At 42.8% G+C, this 18,528-nt stretch overlaps 1 protein-coding gene across 2 annotated transcripts in view; it reads left to right on the top strand.

Moving 5' to 3' along the window:
* MPP3 (MAGUK p55 scaffold protein 3) overlaps positions 1-18,309 on the top strand; it is a 107,920-nt gene extending 89,611 nt beyond the window's left edge. For both annotated transcript variants that reach the window (XM_060256288.1, XM_060256289.1), the window contains 4 exons: positions 9,313-9,406; positions 11,401-11,509; positions 13,950-14,072; positions 17,649-18,309. In XM_060256288.1, coding sequence (XP_060112271.1) covers positions 9,313-9,406; positions 11,401-11,509; positions 13,950-14,072; positions 17,649-17,828 — 506 coding nt within the window. In that variant the 3' untranslated portion in view covers positions 17,829-18,309. The remainder of the gene's footprint in view (positions 1-9,312; positions 9,407-11,400; positions 11,510-13,949; positions 14,073-17,648) is intronic.
* The last annotated feature ends 219 nt before the right edge of the window (positions 18,310-18,528 follow it).

Here is an 18,528-nt window from a genome sequence, read left to right on the forward strand (position 1 = left end):
TTCCTCCTGAGGAGGCCTTGCTTTTGCTGAGTCCTGACTGACTCATGACAAGACCAACACAGCTTAATTCTGGGTATAAGCTTTTGTGCATGCACACTTCTTCGGTTATATTGAAACAGAGTTCCTCAGGCCTTACATATAGGTGGTGTTGGTGGGGTTAGTTGCCAGGAAGGGCTAGTTAGAGTCAAGATGCAAAAGTAACTGAGTGACAAGAATCTTAGCTATACTTATCTGTCATTACTTATGCATCATGACTTTAACTAGCCCTTCCTGGCAACTGCTCCCCCCACCATATATAAGGCTCGAGGAAGTCTTTCAATGTTTCTGAAGGAGTGTGCATGCACACAAAGCAAACCACAATTAAGTTTTGTTGGTCCTAACAGTGTCACTGGTCTCAAACTTTGTTCTATGTGTTCTGTATTGACTAAGCAAAAAAAAAAAGGACTTGAAAACGAAAGGACTGATAGAGAAAGAGGTAGCAGTGGGGTAGGAGAGAGTCTTTAACAATGTGTCATGTTCGCCTACAGAGCTGTGGATACATGTCTGGGGATCAATTTAATAGGAGACTGTAGGTGTATGTAAAACTGTAATTGATATCACAGTTGTCTTTTAAGTGGCTGCCATGCACCAGTGCATAAGTGGTAGATACCTGTGCAGCATCACCAATGTCTATGGCAGAAAGAAGAAGCGGAAAGGAGTTATTTCAGGTTAAAATTGATAGGGAAACTGTTGATGCAGACAGAGGCTTGCTGCATTTCTATACTCCCTTCTACCAAACTACTTACACAGTTCAAAAGCATCAAATATGTGTGTTGCTTTGTGTGAGAAAGCCTAACTCTTGTTCTAATGTGTATTTGCTCCCTTGTGCTTGATAAGAATAGCCAACCAGCAGCTGGGCAGATGAAATTAATGAAGATAGGCTTCTAAGAAGTTAACAAAACTCTGTAGCTCATCTGACAGCAGTCATTCCTGAGGCGGTGGATTCATATGCAGCTCTTGTAGCAAAAATTCTCTGTACTCTTGGTGCTTGGGTGGGGGGGGGGCACAGTGGGATGACTTCTAGTGTCCTGGCCCTACTGGTGGACCTCCTGATGGCACTTGGGTTTTTTGGCCACTGTGTGACGCAGACTGTTGGACTGGATGGGCCATTGGCCTGATCCAACATGGCTTCTCTTATGTTTAAAAATAAACAGGGAGCTTCTGAGATCTCAGGAGATAGCCTGGGCCAATTGTGGGCAGTTCCGGAGGCAGTTCTGTTGTGTGCAGTTCTGGAGGCTTCACTTCAAAAAAGGATGTGGACAGAATGGAGCGGGCGCAGAGGAGAGCAATGAGGATGATCAGGGGCCTGGAGATCAAGCCCTGGAGACCAAGCCCTGGGACAAAAGGCTTGAGGGACTTGAGAATGTTCAGTCTGGAGAAGAGGAGGTTGAGTGGGGGACCTCATGTGATGGCTCTCTTGAAGTGTTTGAAGGGCTGTCCTGTAGAAGAGGCAGGGAGCTGTTCCTGTTGGCAGCAGAGGAGAGGACTCAATGTGCTTTTTAAATTAAGAGTGGGAAGATACTGGCTGGATATTAAGAAAAACTTTTTTAGAGTAAGAATTGTTCAACAGTGAAATCAGCTCCCAAACTGGCAATCTTTAAGCAGTGGTTGGACAAACATTTGCCAGGGGTGCTTTAGTCTGATCCTGCATTGCGCAGGGGATTGGACTAGATAGCTGGCCTGTGTGGTCCCTTCCAGCTCTGTGATGTATTCCAACATACCCTTTTTTGGACTAGAGCCCACTTCATCACATGCAGCATGTGTCATCACTAGGCAGGTCTTTATATATAACCTTATATATAATTGTTTGCCTTGTGTAGATTCATCAAAGCAAAAAACAAACAAATCCATTCCCCGCTCCAAAAACAAAGTCGGATATGACAAAATATACTCTAGAAGGAGCAGAACTTTTAGAGCAACTCTGAGCCCATTCAAGGAAAAAAAAGTGAAGGGAAAACAAAGTTGCTCAAGCCCTTGAAAGCTTAGAACACCCTGAAAGGACAAGTTCTTTTTCCCACCCCCACCATACAATTCCTTGCAGACCCCCAGCTTGTCTTACATATCTTCCTCTCTGTGTCCTTGATAAGTTATGTATTTTTTATACAAATGTTTTGTGTCCCAATCAGTACCCCATTTATTTTAGTTCATGAGTCATGTGAACAGTTGTCCCATCTATATAAATCCTTCAAAAGTGTTTCCTCGACGGATTTCGCACTAGACCTTTAATCCTGGTTTAGTCCCAAACTGACATTCTACACTAGAATCAGAGAAACCAGCTGTATGACTCTATGATTCTATGACTTTAGTGTAGAATGTCAGCTTGGGGACAGGGCTAAACCAGGATTTAAGATCTAGTGCAAAATTGCTCTCTGATGTATGCTTCCTGTACGAAAATCATGCCTGCATTGTCCTTTTAATACCTTGGCATTTCTCTTAAATGGATCGCCTAATCCAGTTACTTCCAATATCAAAACATCATTGTGTTATCCATTTATATTTGTACTCAAGAAAGCAAGCATAACCATATTGTTAAGAAAGAAGGCAAGAAGAAAAGGGAATGCATTTTATTCTGCTGCTCTTCCTGCAGGAGATACGATATTGTAATTGAATGCTTGGAAATCAGTTCTGCAGTCTTTTTACCTATGGTTCCCTAATCCTCTTAATTCCCCTTTCCTTCCTCCCAGCTTTGGTATTTTCTAAGTCTTGATTAATTTCTACTGTATCATTCTGTATCGCTGTCCATTATTTAATCTGAATCAGGTTTTTGTTAATTTCCTTTCCTTCCTTCGCTAACCTAATTATCACAGTCTTTCTTTCTGTCATTAGTCTAAAAGGTAAGCCTCATTTATATGGAAGTTGTTCTTTATTTTATCTATTAGTCAAACAGTTAAGCTCTTCTCTGCCCCATCCAGGACCAGATCTACATGTTTTTTGAGGGGGGGGGGGGAATTAAAAAATGATGTCCCCTTATGGGCCCATTCTATTTTATGGGCCCAAAGAATAGAATGGACTCCATACCCAATTTGACAACCCCCCTCCAGCAGTTCCCGGGCAAGCACCCCCTCTGCTCCCTCCTAAATCTGGCCCTGCCCAACTCCAGGGCAACAGTTGATAAATCAATAAACATTTCTAACTGCTCTGTATTTCTAAAAAATCTTAGCTCTGATCTTTTTTGATGTTCAAAGCAGTGTTCATTTTAACTTCTCTATTTTAACTTAAAGCAGTACAATCTGTTAAATCCAAATATTTTCCAAAATCTCTTCTTTTTGTTTTCCTCTCAAAATTCTCAGTTCTTATTTTTCCCATTTCTGTTATCAGTCTCCTCCATATTGCCCTACAACTCTTCCTTTAGCTTATTTTTGTTGACCGGAATCCATGTTCACCAACCTATAGTCCTTATCAAATTGTCCAGATTTGCACCAAAGTTTTTTCTTTGCTCTTTTTTGCATATTCTGCATTTTTATTCAATTCACTTTGATTTTTAAAATCTGTAATTGTTATTCTCCCCCCTACTGCTGTTAAATTTTTAGCAGATTTGTTGTAGAATCCTTGGAAAGGATATCAGACAAATTCAGTAGCCATGTTATTCCTCTTATCTGGAGGGATAAATTAAACTCCCATGTCATAGGCAGTGCACTCCTCTATACCAGGGGAGAACATGGAGAGGCTTTGTCCTATGACTCGTCAGGACTTTTTTTTGCATATTAGGTCACACACCCCTAATGTAGCCAATCCTCCAAGAGCTTACAGGTCTGTTAGTACAGGGCCTACTGTAAGCTTCCGGAGGATTGGCTACAGCAGGGAGGTGTGTCCTAATATATTAGAAGCAGGAAACCAGCCAGGGAGGCAGTGGGGCCCTTGGATGACCAAGGGGTAAAAGGATTACTGAAGGAGGATAGGGAAATGGCTGAGAAGCTGAATGCATTTTTTGCCTCAGTCTTCACTGTGGAAGATGAGAAGTGTTTGCCTGCTCCAGAACCACTGATTTTGGAAGGGGTGTTGAAAGACCTGAGTCAAATTGAGGTGACAAGAGAGGAGGTCCTACAACTGATTGACGAATTAAAAACTAATAAATCATCTGGTCCGGATGGCATACATCCAAGAGTTCTGAAAGAACTCAAAGTTGAACTTGTGGATCTCCTGACAAAAATATGTAATCTTTCATTGAAATCTGCCTCCGTTCCTGAGGACTGGAAGGTAGCAAATGTCACCCCCATCTTTAAAAAGGGTTCCAGAGGAGATCCAGGAAATTACAGGCCAGTCAGTCTGACTTCAATACTGGGAAAGATGCTAGAAAGCATTATCAAGGACAGAATGAGTAGGCACATTGATGAACACAAGTTATTGAGGAATACTCAGCATGGGTTCTGTAAGGGAAGATCTTGCCTCACTAACCTGTTACAGTTCTTTGAGGGGGTGAACAAACATGTGGGCAAAGGGGATGCAATAGATGTTGTTTACTTTGACTTCCAGAAAGCTGGAAGCATTGGAAAAAGTGTAGAAAAGGGCAACTAGAATGATTAAAGGTTTGGAACATTTTCCCTATTTAGAAAGGTTAAAACGCTTGGGGCTCTTTAGCTTGGAGAAACGTTGACTGCGGGGTGACATGACAGAGGTTTACAAGATTATGCATGGGATGGAGAAAGTAGAGAAAGAAGTACTTTTCTCCCTTTCTCACAATACAAGAACTCGTGGGCATTCAATGAAATTGCTGAGCAGTCAGGTTAAAACGGATAAAAGGGAGTACTTCTTCACCCAAAGGGTGATTAACATGTGGAATTCACTGCCACAGGAGGTGGTGGCGGGTACAAGCAAAGCCAGCTTTAAGAGGGGATTGGATAAAAATATGGAGCAGAGGTCCATCAGTGGCTATTAGCCACAGTGTGTGTGTGTGTATATATATATATATATATATATATATATGCGTGTGTGTGTGTATATATGTGTGTGTGTATGTGTGTGTGTATATATATATATACACACACACACACACACACATATTGGCCACTGTGTGACACAGAGTGTTGGATTGGATGGGCCATTGGCCTGATCCAACATGGCTTCTCTTATGTTCTTATGTAAAGAAGTTCCTGCTACAAAAAAGACCTGACCCCTGTTAATAGGCTGTGGATCATCTGGCTGGCTGTTGTGGGAATCAATATTGTAGGCAGATCATTTTTCTGATTCTGCAGGGTTCTTTTTCCTCTTTTATCATTCTAATTTCCTAGCATGGTGTAGCGGTTAAACCAGCACAGTGCAGTAGTTAAGGGTTTGATTCCCCGCTCTTCCACATGAAGCCTGCTGGGTGACCTTGGGCCAGTCACAGTTCCCTCAGAATTCTCTCAGCCCCACCTACCTCACAAGGTACCTGTTTTGGGGAGAGGGAATGTGATTGTATGTCACCTACTCCTTAAGGTATGGAAAAGTGGGGTATAAGCATCTACTCTTCTTCTGTGTGAATAATTTTAATTTATTGTCATTTTTTTTAATTCATTTGAAGTAACAGTCTAATTTGCTGCCCCCTTGGATGAGATTTGTACTCTTCCCCCCTTCATATTTCTTATATTTTGACAAGATAGTGTTCAGTAGGTAACTTTATGTTATATCTCCCTGTCCTGTCTCCATGCATTCACACGATTATTTTTGCTGCTTTTCAACTCTCTTCAAGTGCTGTAAGCTACCCTGTTTGTTATTAAAGTACACAAATCAATTGGTTCATTCCCTCTGTTCAACCGTAAAAATCAATTAATTTCAAATACTGTTTTGAAACCAGTCCTTCAGTTAATTATCCGCTCAATATTAAAACAATAATCCATTGCCTTAGATATCACTATTGTTGTTCATATAATTCAGCCATGTAATTTATGGACATTCCAGTCAGAGAAATTAAATGTTGCATTATGTTGACTTTAAGCTGCCTCCAGGCTCCCTGAAGGTATTTGACCCTCCTAACAGGCCTTTCAATTTTAAATAAACTCATTTTTTATGATGTTCCCTCCTTTGAACATGAAATGTAACCAAGTTGAACTTTCTGGCAAATTTAATTATTTATTTTTGTCAGCATGTTTCTTTTTAAAGGCATTTTTGAAAAGCTTTGCTGGAGGGATGAATTTGGTTTTTTTTTTTAAGGTTTTTTTTTTTTTGCAATGGCTGTTGGCTTTAAATGTTTTGTTTTTGTTTTTAGCAGATCTGTTGTTTCAGTTTCCTCCCCCGATCCAACTGCCAGGGTTGTGCCACGCAGACTTGCAGATTCTGACACTGATAATAAGGAGGAAGAATACAGAGCTAGAGTTTGTTCTGTCCTCTGGCTATCCCATCCTTGCCAAGGAGTAGCTGGTTATGTACATGCCCCAGCTCAGGGGTGTTGAATGTCTGGTCCACAGGCCATAAGTGGCCTGCCCAAGACTTAAATCAGGCCCGTGGTTCTTTTCTCTCCCGCTCCTGTCCTCACCTTTTGAGGCTTCGAGGCTGCTGAAGTTCCCAGCTCCTTCTGCCTTGTCTTTTTTGGTTGTAGCAGAAAGCTCTTCTGGGCTTGCAATGCTGCAAAGAAAATGTGGAATGGATTTTCCATTGATGTCTCTGCACCCAGATAGATAGTCTGTCTGGGCCCAGACACCTTAATGGAAAATCCATTCCATGTTTTTCTTAAAGGGCTAGAGGAGCAGTTTAGATATAATAGCTAATCATGGTTTAATATAACTAACTATCAATAGTGTGGTTCTCTGAAGGCAGATCAGTAGTTAGTTCAAGTCCTTCAGTCCAGGAACTGAAACCATAGTTTGAAGTTGATTCATTAACCACTGTTAGTCTTAATTAAGATTTTCAGAACAAAATTTGAGTCCAGTGCAGTGTTCCCTCTAAGCTCACAGTTTCTAAGCCTCCAGCTTACACGTTTTTTTCTTAGCTCAGGAAGGACAGCCCCAGAGCAAACTAATTTATGCAATAGGTCACAACTTTAATGCTAGTTGCTCACGAAGCAAAATTTTTGCTCACAAGACTCTGCAGCTTAGAGGAGGGAGTATTGATACAGAGGCACCTTTAAGACCAACAAAGTTCTATTCAAAGTATAAACTTTTGTGTTCATGCCCCACATGTTCCCCAGAGAGCACTACGATCAAGTTCTCAAAATCTTTTGGCTGTCCCTGGGCTAAAGGAGGCTAGGCTCAACTCCACCAGAGCAAGAGCCTTCTCGGTTGCTGCCCCAATACTTTGGAACACCCTTCCAGAAGCCATCAGAGCCCTGCAGGATTTATCGCAGTTCCGCAGGGCCTGCAAGACTGAACTGTTTCGGATGGCATATAGCATCTAATGGGAGAGGGCTGCCACCGCATCTGGATCCATAGCGCTTTTATTACTAACTGCCCAGGATCTGTGCGCGTGAGAAAGAAAGTATTATATGATCTGCCTGAAGTAGCACCATTGTTATTTATCTGATTGTTTTATTGTTTTAATATTGCTTTTGTTTACTGTCTATTTTATGCTGTTAGCTGCCTTGAGTCCGTATGGAATGGGCGGGATATAAATATAACGTAAATAAATAAAAAATAAGAAATGTGAAAACTTATACCTTGCGTAAAACTTTGTAGGCCTTTAAGGTGCCACTGGACTCAAACTTTATTCTGCTGCTTCAGCCCAACATGGCCGCCCACCTAAATCTAAGGTTTTTCTGTGACAGAAGAATGTGGACATCTTGGCTTTTCTTGGTGATCCTGGTATTGTGTTATGCTTGAATGGATTCAATGACAGACATCTCTCTACAATCTAGAAAATGTTAGAAAATTGATGCGGGGGAACACCAAGTTTTCATATGGCTTATAATGGAGATAATTCACTTGTTGTCTCAGTTTGAGTGAGTCAAGGAAAAGAAAGATAATAGGGGGGGGGGGGAGGGGGAGCTAGAATCGACTTAAAAGTTTCCCAAGCCACAATTGTGGAAGGCGAGGGAGAGAATTTTGCCCTATTGATCCTTTTGACAGTAAGCACATGGATCAGCCCAATCTGACACATTTTGTGAGTGGGCAAGGGAAGGATTTGAGCATCCCCTAAATAAGAGCCTGTCCATGTCTCCATAGCTATAGATTCACCCTCCCACTCTTCCTTATGATCTGGTGCTCTTTATCTCCTGTCTCAACTTGCATGGGAAAATATGTGATATTGTTGGAGAAAAACAGCCAAGGCGCCAAAGAAGGCCACATACTCCATGGCAACCATATAACTTTTATTAGAAAACTCATATAGTGAGACTCACTCAGACTGGTCAATATATATCCTCATGGTGCATAGATGTGTTTGGAACAGGGTGAAGGAGTCTGCAGTTCTGCAGCATTGCCATATATATTACAGATGGAAGTAAAGGGAGGGTGATTCTTTCCCCCAGCAACATACATACAAAGGAGGGAAGAGGGCCTCCTATGATGCATTTGGATGCTAAAATTTTGGAATGAGAAATGAGTTTCTGGTAAAGGTGGGAGAGGAGGAGCCAAAAGACAGTGACTTTCTTTGCATGAGGTGTAATTGTGGAATCCGGTGTCACAAAGCATGGTTATGGCTACGGGTGTAGACAGGACTTTTTTTTGTAGCAGGAACTCCTTTGCATGTTAGGCCACACACCCCTGATGGAGCCAGTCCTCCTGGAGCTTACAGTAGGCCCTGTACTGAGCGCCCTGTAAGCTCTTGGAGGATTGGCTACATCAGGGGTGTGTGGCCTAATATGTAAAGGAGTTCCTGCTACAAAAAAAGCCCTGGGTGTAGATGCCCATTTGTTAGAGAAAGGAATGGCTACAAAGAAGTCTCAAACAAGCAAACCTGTGAATGAGTCTGGACCACTACATTGCAGTGAGAGAAGGCAGTCAGATAGAACCAGCGGCACTCAAAGTATGAGGCCGGCCTTTCTGAATGGATTAAGACAGAAGTGGAGAGATCCAAACTTATTTCTGCAGCTTATAAGAACACAGGCAGCTCCCATAAGCCCCAAGAGAGATTAGCCATCTATTGCTAAAGCCCCTTGGAACAATTTCCAGAATATCAACAAAATGGGTGCTTTCCTGAAACGCTTGTAAAATTTATTTATTTTATTCGATTTTATTTGATAAAAGCCAGAGATCTAGCAGTGGGCCTTATTAACAAGGGGAGAACAAGCAGGCATTAGTCTGAGGTTCAAAGCTGCAATATACTGGGTGATTTTCTCTGGTGCCCCAAACAAATGTTCACCCAGCAGACAGCTACATTTGATGAATTGGTGCTCTCTGATCTCATCTTCCCTCTGCTTTCCAGATACTACAAGGTCCAAAAAGAGTCATGAAAAGGAGGGGGTGGAGTACAACTTCGTTTCGAAGCAGTCCTTTGAGACTGACGTGCAGCATAACAAGTAGGCTTTGGTTTGATGTGCCAAAGGGTATGTCTGTGATGGGGCAAAATTTGGAGTCTGAGCCATGCCTGATGGAGACCATGCAGTCAGTTCCTTTTCTGATAGCGGATTTCTTTGCCTTTAACAAGATGCACAGTCAGAAGAAAATCTAGATAAGGGGTCACCAATGTGGGGAATTATTAATAATAATAATAATTAGGGTTTGTAGAATCTTTCGGGATCAAGTGCTGTGTTCTACTGGAGAAAGTTTTCCTTCCAGACGTTTCGAAACGTCTGGAAGGAAAACTTTCTCCAGTAGAACACGGCACTTGATCCCGAAAGATTCTACAAACCCTAATGATGTTACCAGCCGTGAAAACCTGAAATCTTTAATAATAATAATAATAATTATTATATTTAATTAATTGTCCCATCTTGACTAGTGCCAGACTCTGGGCGATGTACAACATATAATTTAAAATAATATATAAATTAAGTATTTAAATTAAAATTAGAAAAGCTCAGATGGTGCCCAATAGGTTTCTTTGACATCCTGGACTACCAGGGTGTCCTGCTTGGGGTGGGGGGGTGGGGGAGAGAAGGAAAAGCATATGGCGGGGGGCGGGGGGGGGAGGAAAAAGATGCTAGCCAGCAGTCACCATGGAACCCACTGATACCTTTCCTGGCACCTACAACCTTCTGTCAGAATTCCAAAGGTGCCCACAGGCTCAAAAAGGTTGGGGACCCTTCTTTTTATAGAGTCATAGAGTTGGAAGGGACCTCCAGGGTCATCTAGTCCAACCCCCTGCACAACTCAGGAAATTCACAAATACCCAGTGGCTCCTGCTCCATGCCCAGAAGATGTAAAACACACGCACACACACAAAAAAAACTCTCCAGGATCCCTGACCAAGTTGGCCTGGAGAAAAATTGCTTCCTGACTCCAAAGTGGCGATCAGCATTTCCCTGGGCACGTAAGAAAGGACCATGAGAACTAAGCACTGATACAACCCTTCCTGCCCTCCTTTTAGAGGTACAGGTTTTCCCATTATGGAAACAAACACCAAATGGAAAAAGTGCACTTGATTCTGTTATCTAGAGAGAGCCTGTAGTAAGGCTTGGACTTAAGCTTTGAGCACTGAAGACTATTTGATGGGATACGGATGTGGCTCATGGTTGAGCATCAGCTTTGCAAGCCTGAAGTCTCAGGTACAGTCCCCAGCATCTACACTTAAAAATGAATCAGGTGGTAGGTGATGGAAAAGACCTCTACGCGAGACCCTGGAGAGCTGCTGCCAGTCAGAGTAGACAATATTGACTGTGATAGATCAATTCCCTGACTCAGTATAAGGCAGCTTTGTGTGTACACCAGCTGCTGATATTTATATCTGGAGTTAATACTGATATCACTATGAATATTCTTCTCAGTTCCCATTCAGGGGACAAGGTTCCAAATGGCTTTTTCACAGGTCCAGTTGCCTATGGAAAAATGAGACAGTATGTTTACCACATTGATAACTTTGTGTGTGTGTAAGCGTTGTCATGCCACTTCTGACTTACAGCACCCCTTTGAACTAATGTCCTTCAAAATGTCGTATCATTCCGGTTTGACATTTTTATTATCGTTAACAGTCTTGCTCAGGTCTGGCAAACTGAGTGCCGTGGCTTCCTTTATAGAGTAAATCCATTTTATGTTGGGTCTTCCTGTTTTCCTTCTGCTTCCAGCTTTTCCCGGCATTATCTTCTTTTCTAGTAGGAAGGCAATAATGCTAGGAAAAGTTGAAGGCAGCAGGAAAAGAGAAGGACCCAACCTTAGATGGATTGATTCTATAAAGGAAGCCATGGCCCTCAGTTTAACATCCCAAAAAAGAGGCGTCTGTATGTAACCCTGTGTCACCCTTTCTGTTGCTAACCATTTATTCTCGGGGAAATTGTAATGCTATAATGAGCATTTGGCACCTTTTTACAATTGTCTCTTCTGTTTTTTTTTAAATTAATTTCCTACGTATTTTTAGGTTTGTAGAACATGGAGAGTATAAGGAGAATCTCTATGGGACAAGCTTGGAGGCCATACAGTCAGTCATGTCCAAGAACAAAGTATGCCTTGTGGATGTCGTGCCTGAGGTAAATCTTCAGTTTTGTTATCAAAGTTGCTCTGACAGACTTCTTCATTTCATAACTATGGAACTCAGGCTGGCCTGTGCAAGTTCTGATGGATCAGTTTGTTACCATTACTCAACAATATGGAGCTCTTGACATCGTGAGGCCTGCTGTCTATGGGCTGGATCCTTGCTCTCCTGGGGAACCATAATGAGATTTCCAGCCATGGCAACAGTGAATTCATTGTTGTCTGTTGATGTGATCTGCTTTTAGGGGTTTTTTAAAAGAGATATTTGACTTGGGTTTTTAAAAATTGCTTTTGGGGTTTTTTATTGATGGGTTTTTTTTGTTTACTTATTGTTTTCATTGTGAGCCCCCTTAAGCAGGTTATGTAGAAGTGGCATATAAAGTTTCTGAACACACAAATAAATACTCCCGGTTAAGGAAGCCACAAACAACCCTGCAGAACTGGACACTGTCGGCCCAAATGTAATATTCCATTGGAGGTCAAGGTGGCTGAAGAATGATGATAGATTAGCTCCCATTACATTTGGAGGAACCTAATTTTGCTGAGATCTGCATTAACTGAGGCTCAGAACTAACTTTAGAACAGAAACTGTATTCGTGGTCCCAATGAGCAGTCTACATTTAGAAATGGACAGGAAGAGTGTCTCCGTGCTGTTACTCCTAGACCATTTGGTGGCTTTTGACACCTTGTTGAATAGAGTAAAAAATCCTTTAATGTTATCTGGAAAGTTTGGTAGTTGGCACCAGTATTTTCGCAGTTGATCTACTCCTAAGTGAACAGCAATAGAAGGTAGTGCTTGGTGACATGCTGTGCCCCTAGAGATTTATCCTCTGAGGCACCACAACAATCCATGTTGTCCTTGGTGCCATTGAATGGGTTTATGGCTGCTTGGAAAGAAATTGGGTTGAATCCAGCCAGCTTTTCTACAAGTGAAAAAGGTAGCAGGAGTCCCATTTGACCACCTCCCAGAAGCTCTGCCGGCAATCATGAGACCTACATGGACTAAAGCCATGTGGGACAGAGGTCATATTAAGGAGAAGAATTGGGTGCAATAAAATGGCTGGCTGGATCCAACCCATTGTTTGCTGTTTGGAGTGTGCCATCATCATTAAGAAGCTGACAACACCCAGTTCTGTTTTTTTTTTTTTTAATTCAAGAACAGCTGTGCATTGTTCGAACCTGAGGGTTACATCTGATTGCTTCTGTTCTGCTGATGGCACAACTTTCCCCCAGTAGAAAGTGCTTTCCCTGGAAGAGGAAGTTCTTGTAACTAGTGGAATGGAGCTGTTAGGTACAATTCTCTGAGCTGGATCCAATGCAGAATTTCTGGGCTTTCGCACAAGTGGAAACATACCTTCTCTTCCCCCAAAAAGAGAGCCCATGGTAGCTATTTGCCCTGTATTTAATCTTGTATTCCCAAGTACATTTCTGCTTGCACAAAATCTTGTGAATCCAGTTTCTTGGCACTGTACTATGTTGCAAGGAAAGTGTATTCCTTAGTGCACAAGATTTTGCACAAGCAGAACTGGGGTAAGAGGTTACTGAGCTGTTACTTTGATGACTTATTGGAATGATTTTCTGTTTTTTTCATTTCTGCCATTAATTTTCCTTTAATATCCATTGTCTGACCAACTGATTTGGTTTTCATTGTTCATTCATGATGGCTTTAGGGAGAGATTTTATAATTTGGCACGCCACGTCAGAGAACACAGCTAATAAGTTTTATAAATAGTTGTTCGTCAACAAGGGAAAGACGTCCCTCTTGCTCTCCCCAAAGTGCTATTATGCATTATTGTCATTCGCTCTGTCTTCTTATGCCTGCACCCCTGTTCCCAATTCTTGATTACCCAGAGTATCCCTGTCTCCCTGCAATCCAATTTATTTCCCCCTTTGCCGCTGTGTACTTAGCACTGCAAAGGAAGGGAGTAGAAGCAATCTTTTCTAATCTTCCTTGGAGAGCTTCATGTTTGACCCTTTTGTAATTCAGAAGAACCATTCTGTTATGTTCAAAATTGCATTCTGATGATTAAAAAGGTTTTTAATAAAAATTTAAAGCATTGCCTTTCCATTAATAATAGCCTAGGCAACCTATTACAGTTTATGAGAAGTCAGCGGTGCAAAACAAGAAACAACCAAAAGCAATAACAGAGAGGAATCACATATTCGATTCCCTGAGAAAACAAGTTAGGTGACTCTCTGAAGTGTTTCATAGCAATATGAGCAAAGATAATAATGATGACCTTGAGATGCTGCTGTTGCTAAAGGCTCATAATAAAGAGGTGTCCAAACTCATCTGGCAGGGCTGAATTCCTGGGTCCCTTTCCCCATTTGTCTTCTTCCTTGTTCCATAGCCTTAAAAAAAAACGGTTGGGTTTTATCTCATATGCCATTACTTCTTGGTGACCAGCCCCACTTGTTTTATATTTCCATTTGCAGGCTGTGAAGCACTTGAGGACGTCCGAGTTCAAGCCCCATGTTGTGTTTGTGAAGCCTCTTATTTCGGAAAAGAAAAAGAACGCCCCGACGTCTCTAGCACCAGAGGACATATCTGTCCCACTGGTAAGTATTTCACACAACGGGCTGGGATGTACAGAGGGAGCCTCTGTATACATGTATCTGGGTCAGGATTGCTGTCGGGCGGGAGATGCCCCCAGATCAGCAAGGCAAGTGTTGTGCAGGCCTTGTGGGTTGGAGGCAGCATGGGAATAGGGACTGTCTGAGAGAGTCCCGTTGGAGACTTCTGTGGGAACTACTAGTTAGGGAACTGGAGGGCAGCACAGAGGTGGGGTGGGGGGAGTCCAAATGCAAGGACTAATAGGCTCTAGGAAAGCTGGTTACTGGTTTAACAGATAGGATGCTTCCCTGGATGTATCTCCTGTTGAGGCAGGAGGTGTTAGGAAAGGCCTGTCTCTGTCCAAGACCATGGTGACTGCATACAAGACAAATGAACTAGACAGATCAATGGCCTTCCTTTCTGCCTGTCTCTCTGTCTATCAAATTTGTATTCCACCTTTCCTCATAGGGGCTCAGTGCAGCATATCTTGGTACTCTCTTCTTGCTATAAGATGAATCCCTCCTCCTTCCTCATGTGGTTTTTTTGGCATTGGGAAGTGCCCCACCACAACATATCCCCATTGAACATATTACAAAACAAACCTGCCTCCCACTGTGTCACACTTACAATCTTTTACCACCTGGGATTCCTTTCCCAAGACTTCTTCCATCATGAGAATAGTAAGAAAAAGAAGAAGATGATGATATTGGATTTATATCCTGCCCTATACTTAGAGTCTGAGAGTGGTCACAATCTCCTTTACCTTCCCCCCCCCCCCACAACAGACACCCTGTGAGGTTAGTGGGGCTGAGAGAGCTCTTAAAGCAGCTGCCCTTTCAAGAACAACTCCTATGAGAGGACCAAAGGCCATTCCAGCAGCTGCAAGTGGAAGAGTGGGGAATCAAACCCGGTTCTCCCAGATAAGGAGAAAGTCTCTTCTGTTATTCACATTGAAGAGGGAAAATATGTCTCTTAGAATCATAGAATCACAGAGTTGGAAGGGGCCATACAGGCCATCTAGTCCAACCCTCTGCTCAAGGCAGGATCAGCCTAGAGCATCCCTGACAAGTGTTCATCCAGCCACTGCTAAAAGACTGCCAGTGGGGGGGAACTTACCACCTCCCTAGGTAGCCGATTCCATTGTTGAACAGCTCTTATGGTAACAAAGTTTTTCCTTAGAGAGCCAATTTGGTGTAGTGGTTAAGTGTGCAGACTCTTATCTGGGAGAACCGAGTTTGATTCCCCACTCCTCCACTTGCATCTGCTGGAATGGCCTTGGGTCAGCCATAGCTCTGGCAGAGGTTGTCCTTGAAAGGGCAGCTGCTGTGAGAGCCCTCTTAGCCCCACCCACCTCAAAGGGTGTCTGCTGTGGGGGAGAAGATATAGGAGATTGCAAGCCGCTCTGAGTCTCTGATTCAAAGAGAAGGGCTGGATATAAATCTGCAATTCTCCTTCTCCTTCTCCTTCTCCTTCTCCTTCTCCTTCTTCTTCTTCTTCTTCTCCTTCTTCTTCTTCTTCTTCTCCTTCTTCTTCTTCTTCTTCTTCTTCTTCTTCTTCTTCTTCTTCTTCTTCCTCTTCTTCTTCCTCTTCCTCTTCCTCTTCTTCTTCTTTCCAGATGGTACCTTCCCACCCTTAATTTAAACCCATTATTATGAGTCCTTTCCTCTGCTGCCGACAGGAACAGCTCCCTGTCCTCCTCTAAGTGACTGCCCTTCAAAAGCTTAAAGAGAGCAATCACGTCCCTTCTCTTAAAACGCTGAAAAGAAAACCGAGGGAACTTTTAATGCATGCTGCAGCTCAAACCCATCTTTCAATACGTAGAGCTGAGTACAAGCTCCATCGGTTTGGGAGTCAGATCCTGTCCACTTTTTCCACTCAGTCTTGCTGAATTCCTCTCATTGCGACACCTGCCCCACATGGCATTTATGCATGAAGGTTCATGGCCACCAAAAAGGCTAGAGGTCATAAGACCTCTGTGTGACGGGAATTGTAATAAGCTCTATGTGACAGGAATTGTAATAAGGAAGATAAGTTGGTGAGATTGGGTCAAAAAAGCTGGCTGCATCCAACCCAAAGAATAGGTATTTCTATGCAGATATTAGAAGCCTCTGACTTTAAGGTGCCTGGTGTTTAAATGAGGACATAGCTTGAAGAAAGCATTACAGAAATCTGTTGCAGATTCAATGCTACATGGCTGTAAGTTATAGAGGAAGGGTATTCAGTGGGCTTTAAAAAGGGATTAGACATATTCACGAAGGGCAGTTCTCACACTGACTGTTAGCCACAATCACTTAAGTGGGATCTCTGTGTTCTGAAGCAGTAAGCTTCTGGATTCCAGTGCTGGGGAGCAACAGTGAGGAGGCTTTGCATTTGGGCCTTGCTTTCAGGCTATCTTGGGACATCTGTTTAGCCACTGCATGAAAAGGATGCTGGACCAGATGCACCTTTGGTCTGATCTGACATGGCAGCACTTGCGTTCTTCAGTTCTGGTGTTGCATATACTGTGCTTTGCCTTGAATTATCTGGTTCGTCCATTTTTTAATGTCCTACATTCACGTTTCCCATGTCGTCATTCAAAGCAGGTTGCAGTGGGAGTCATACAATGCAACCTAAACTGGGTAGACCAGTTTAGAAGAAGATATTGGATTTATATCCCGCCCTCTACTCCAAATTTCAGAGTCTCAGAGCAGCTCACAATCTCCTTTATCTTCCTCCCCCACAACAGACACCCTGTGAGGTGGGTGGGGCTGAGAGGGCTCTCACAGCAGCTGCCCTTTCAAGGACAACCTCTGCCAGCACTATGGCTTACCCAAGGCCATTCCAGCAGGTGCAAGTGGAGGAGTGGGAAATCAAACCAGTTTGGTGTAGTGGTTAAGTGTGCGGACTCTTATCTGGGAGAACCAGGTTTGATTCCCCACTCCTCCACTTGCAGCTGCTGGAATGGCCTTGGGTCAGCCATAGCTCTGGCAGAGGTTGTCCTTGAAAGGGCAGCTGCTGTGAGAGCCCTCTCCAGCCCCACCCACCTCACAGGGTGTCTGTTGTGAGGGAGGGAGATAAAGGAGATTGTGAGCCGCTCTGAGACTCTTCGGAGTGGAGGGCGGGATATAAATCCAATATCTTCTTCTTCTTCTTCTTCAAACCCGGTTCTCCCAGATAAGAGTCCACGCATTTAACCACTACACCAAACTGGCTCTCCCTTTTGATCCCAGTGGGGCCCCACCCCTAACACGCACAGTTCAGTCTCTTGGGTGCAAGCCTCCCGCCTCATAGGTTCCCCATTCATTTGTTCAAATAAGAGGGGGTTGGATAGGGCTTTTTGGCCCAACCCCAGTTTAGAAAGGCACTGCTAGTATGTTGAAAGCTAAACACAGAATGCAAACTCTGGCAAGCTAGCAATGAAATAGATTGCTTACATCCTGGATTTTGGCATATTCTGCATAATTTGCCAGTAACAAAATCCACAGTGGTTTGTCAGAATTATTTGTCCTGGGGATTTCCTTTTTGGTTAGTGCACTGCAGTGGCATTTATTTGGAAAATTCCTCAGTGTCATCTTCTGCTGACTTTCCATCTTGATTTGCAGGATGAGGAACAGCTAGAAATGGCTAACTCAGCTGCCTTCATTGAAGAACAGTATGGCCACCTAGTTGACACGGTCCTGGTGAAAGAAGACCTCCATAGTGCCTGCAGCCAGTTGAAAGCCATACTGGAGAAACTGAACACAGACTCCTTTTGGGTGCCGGTCTCATGGGTCAGATCATAGTCAGCGACGCTGTTCCAAATTAGGCGAGATACCTGTTTGCTAATATGCTGTAAATATAATGGATGATCAAAAGGGAAACAAAACAAAACAAAACCCCCATCCACTGGAATTGCAGGTTTGCTTGGAAAGCAGCAAAGAGAAACTGTCTCCATCTGGCAACTTTTTCTGATGTAATCATTTCCTCTGTGGGAATGAAAAAAAAAAAAGCATTGTGGTGGAATGAAAAATCCCCACAGGATCCAGCCCAGAGGTTTGCGAGCTGCTTAACAGTCCTGCAGATGGAAGCCTTTAGCTTTTTTTTTTTTTTTTGTAAGTTGCCATGCAGGATCCAGATACAACGATCCAGATGAAAAGATGTTTCAGACTTTACTGAATGAGGAAAAAATACACTAGAAAAAAGATGATTGAAAGTTTACTGAATGAGAAAAATGCGCTAATTCCAAATGTTTGGTGATTGACAATAAATGAACGATTAATTCTGTCACAGAGTTATAATTTTGGATAACTAAAGAAGGACCTTTCTCTTTTATTGATTGGCCAGATTGGAAAAGGGGGAACTCGTATCCAAATGGTGGATTCTTTTAACCATTTGCAGAATGAAAGACTTCCTGGGCAAATCATCCAGGTGGTCAATTTCCTGCTTGAACATTTGCCATTTTATGTAGCCTCCCTATAGTTGCAAACATAGCAGTCTTTTTTG

The sequence above is a fragment of the Heteronotia binoei genome, chromosome 15 (assembly GCF_032191835.1).
Source record: "Heteronotia binoei isolate CCM8104 ecotype False Entrance Well chromosome 15, APGP_CSIRO_Hbin_v1, whole genome shotgun sequence".
NCBI lineage: Eukaryota > Metazoa > Chordata > Lepidosauria > Squamata > Gekkonidae > Heteronotia > Heteronotia binoei.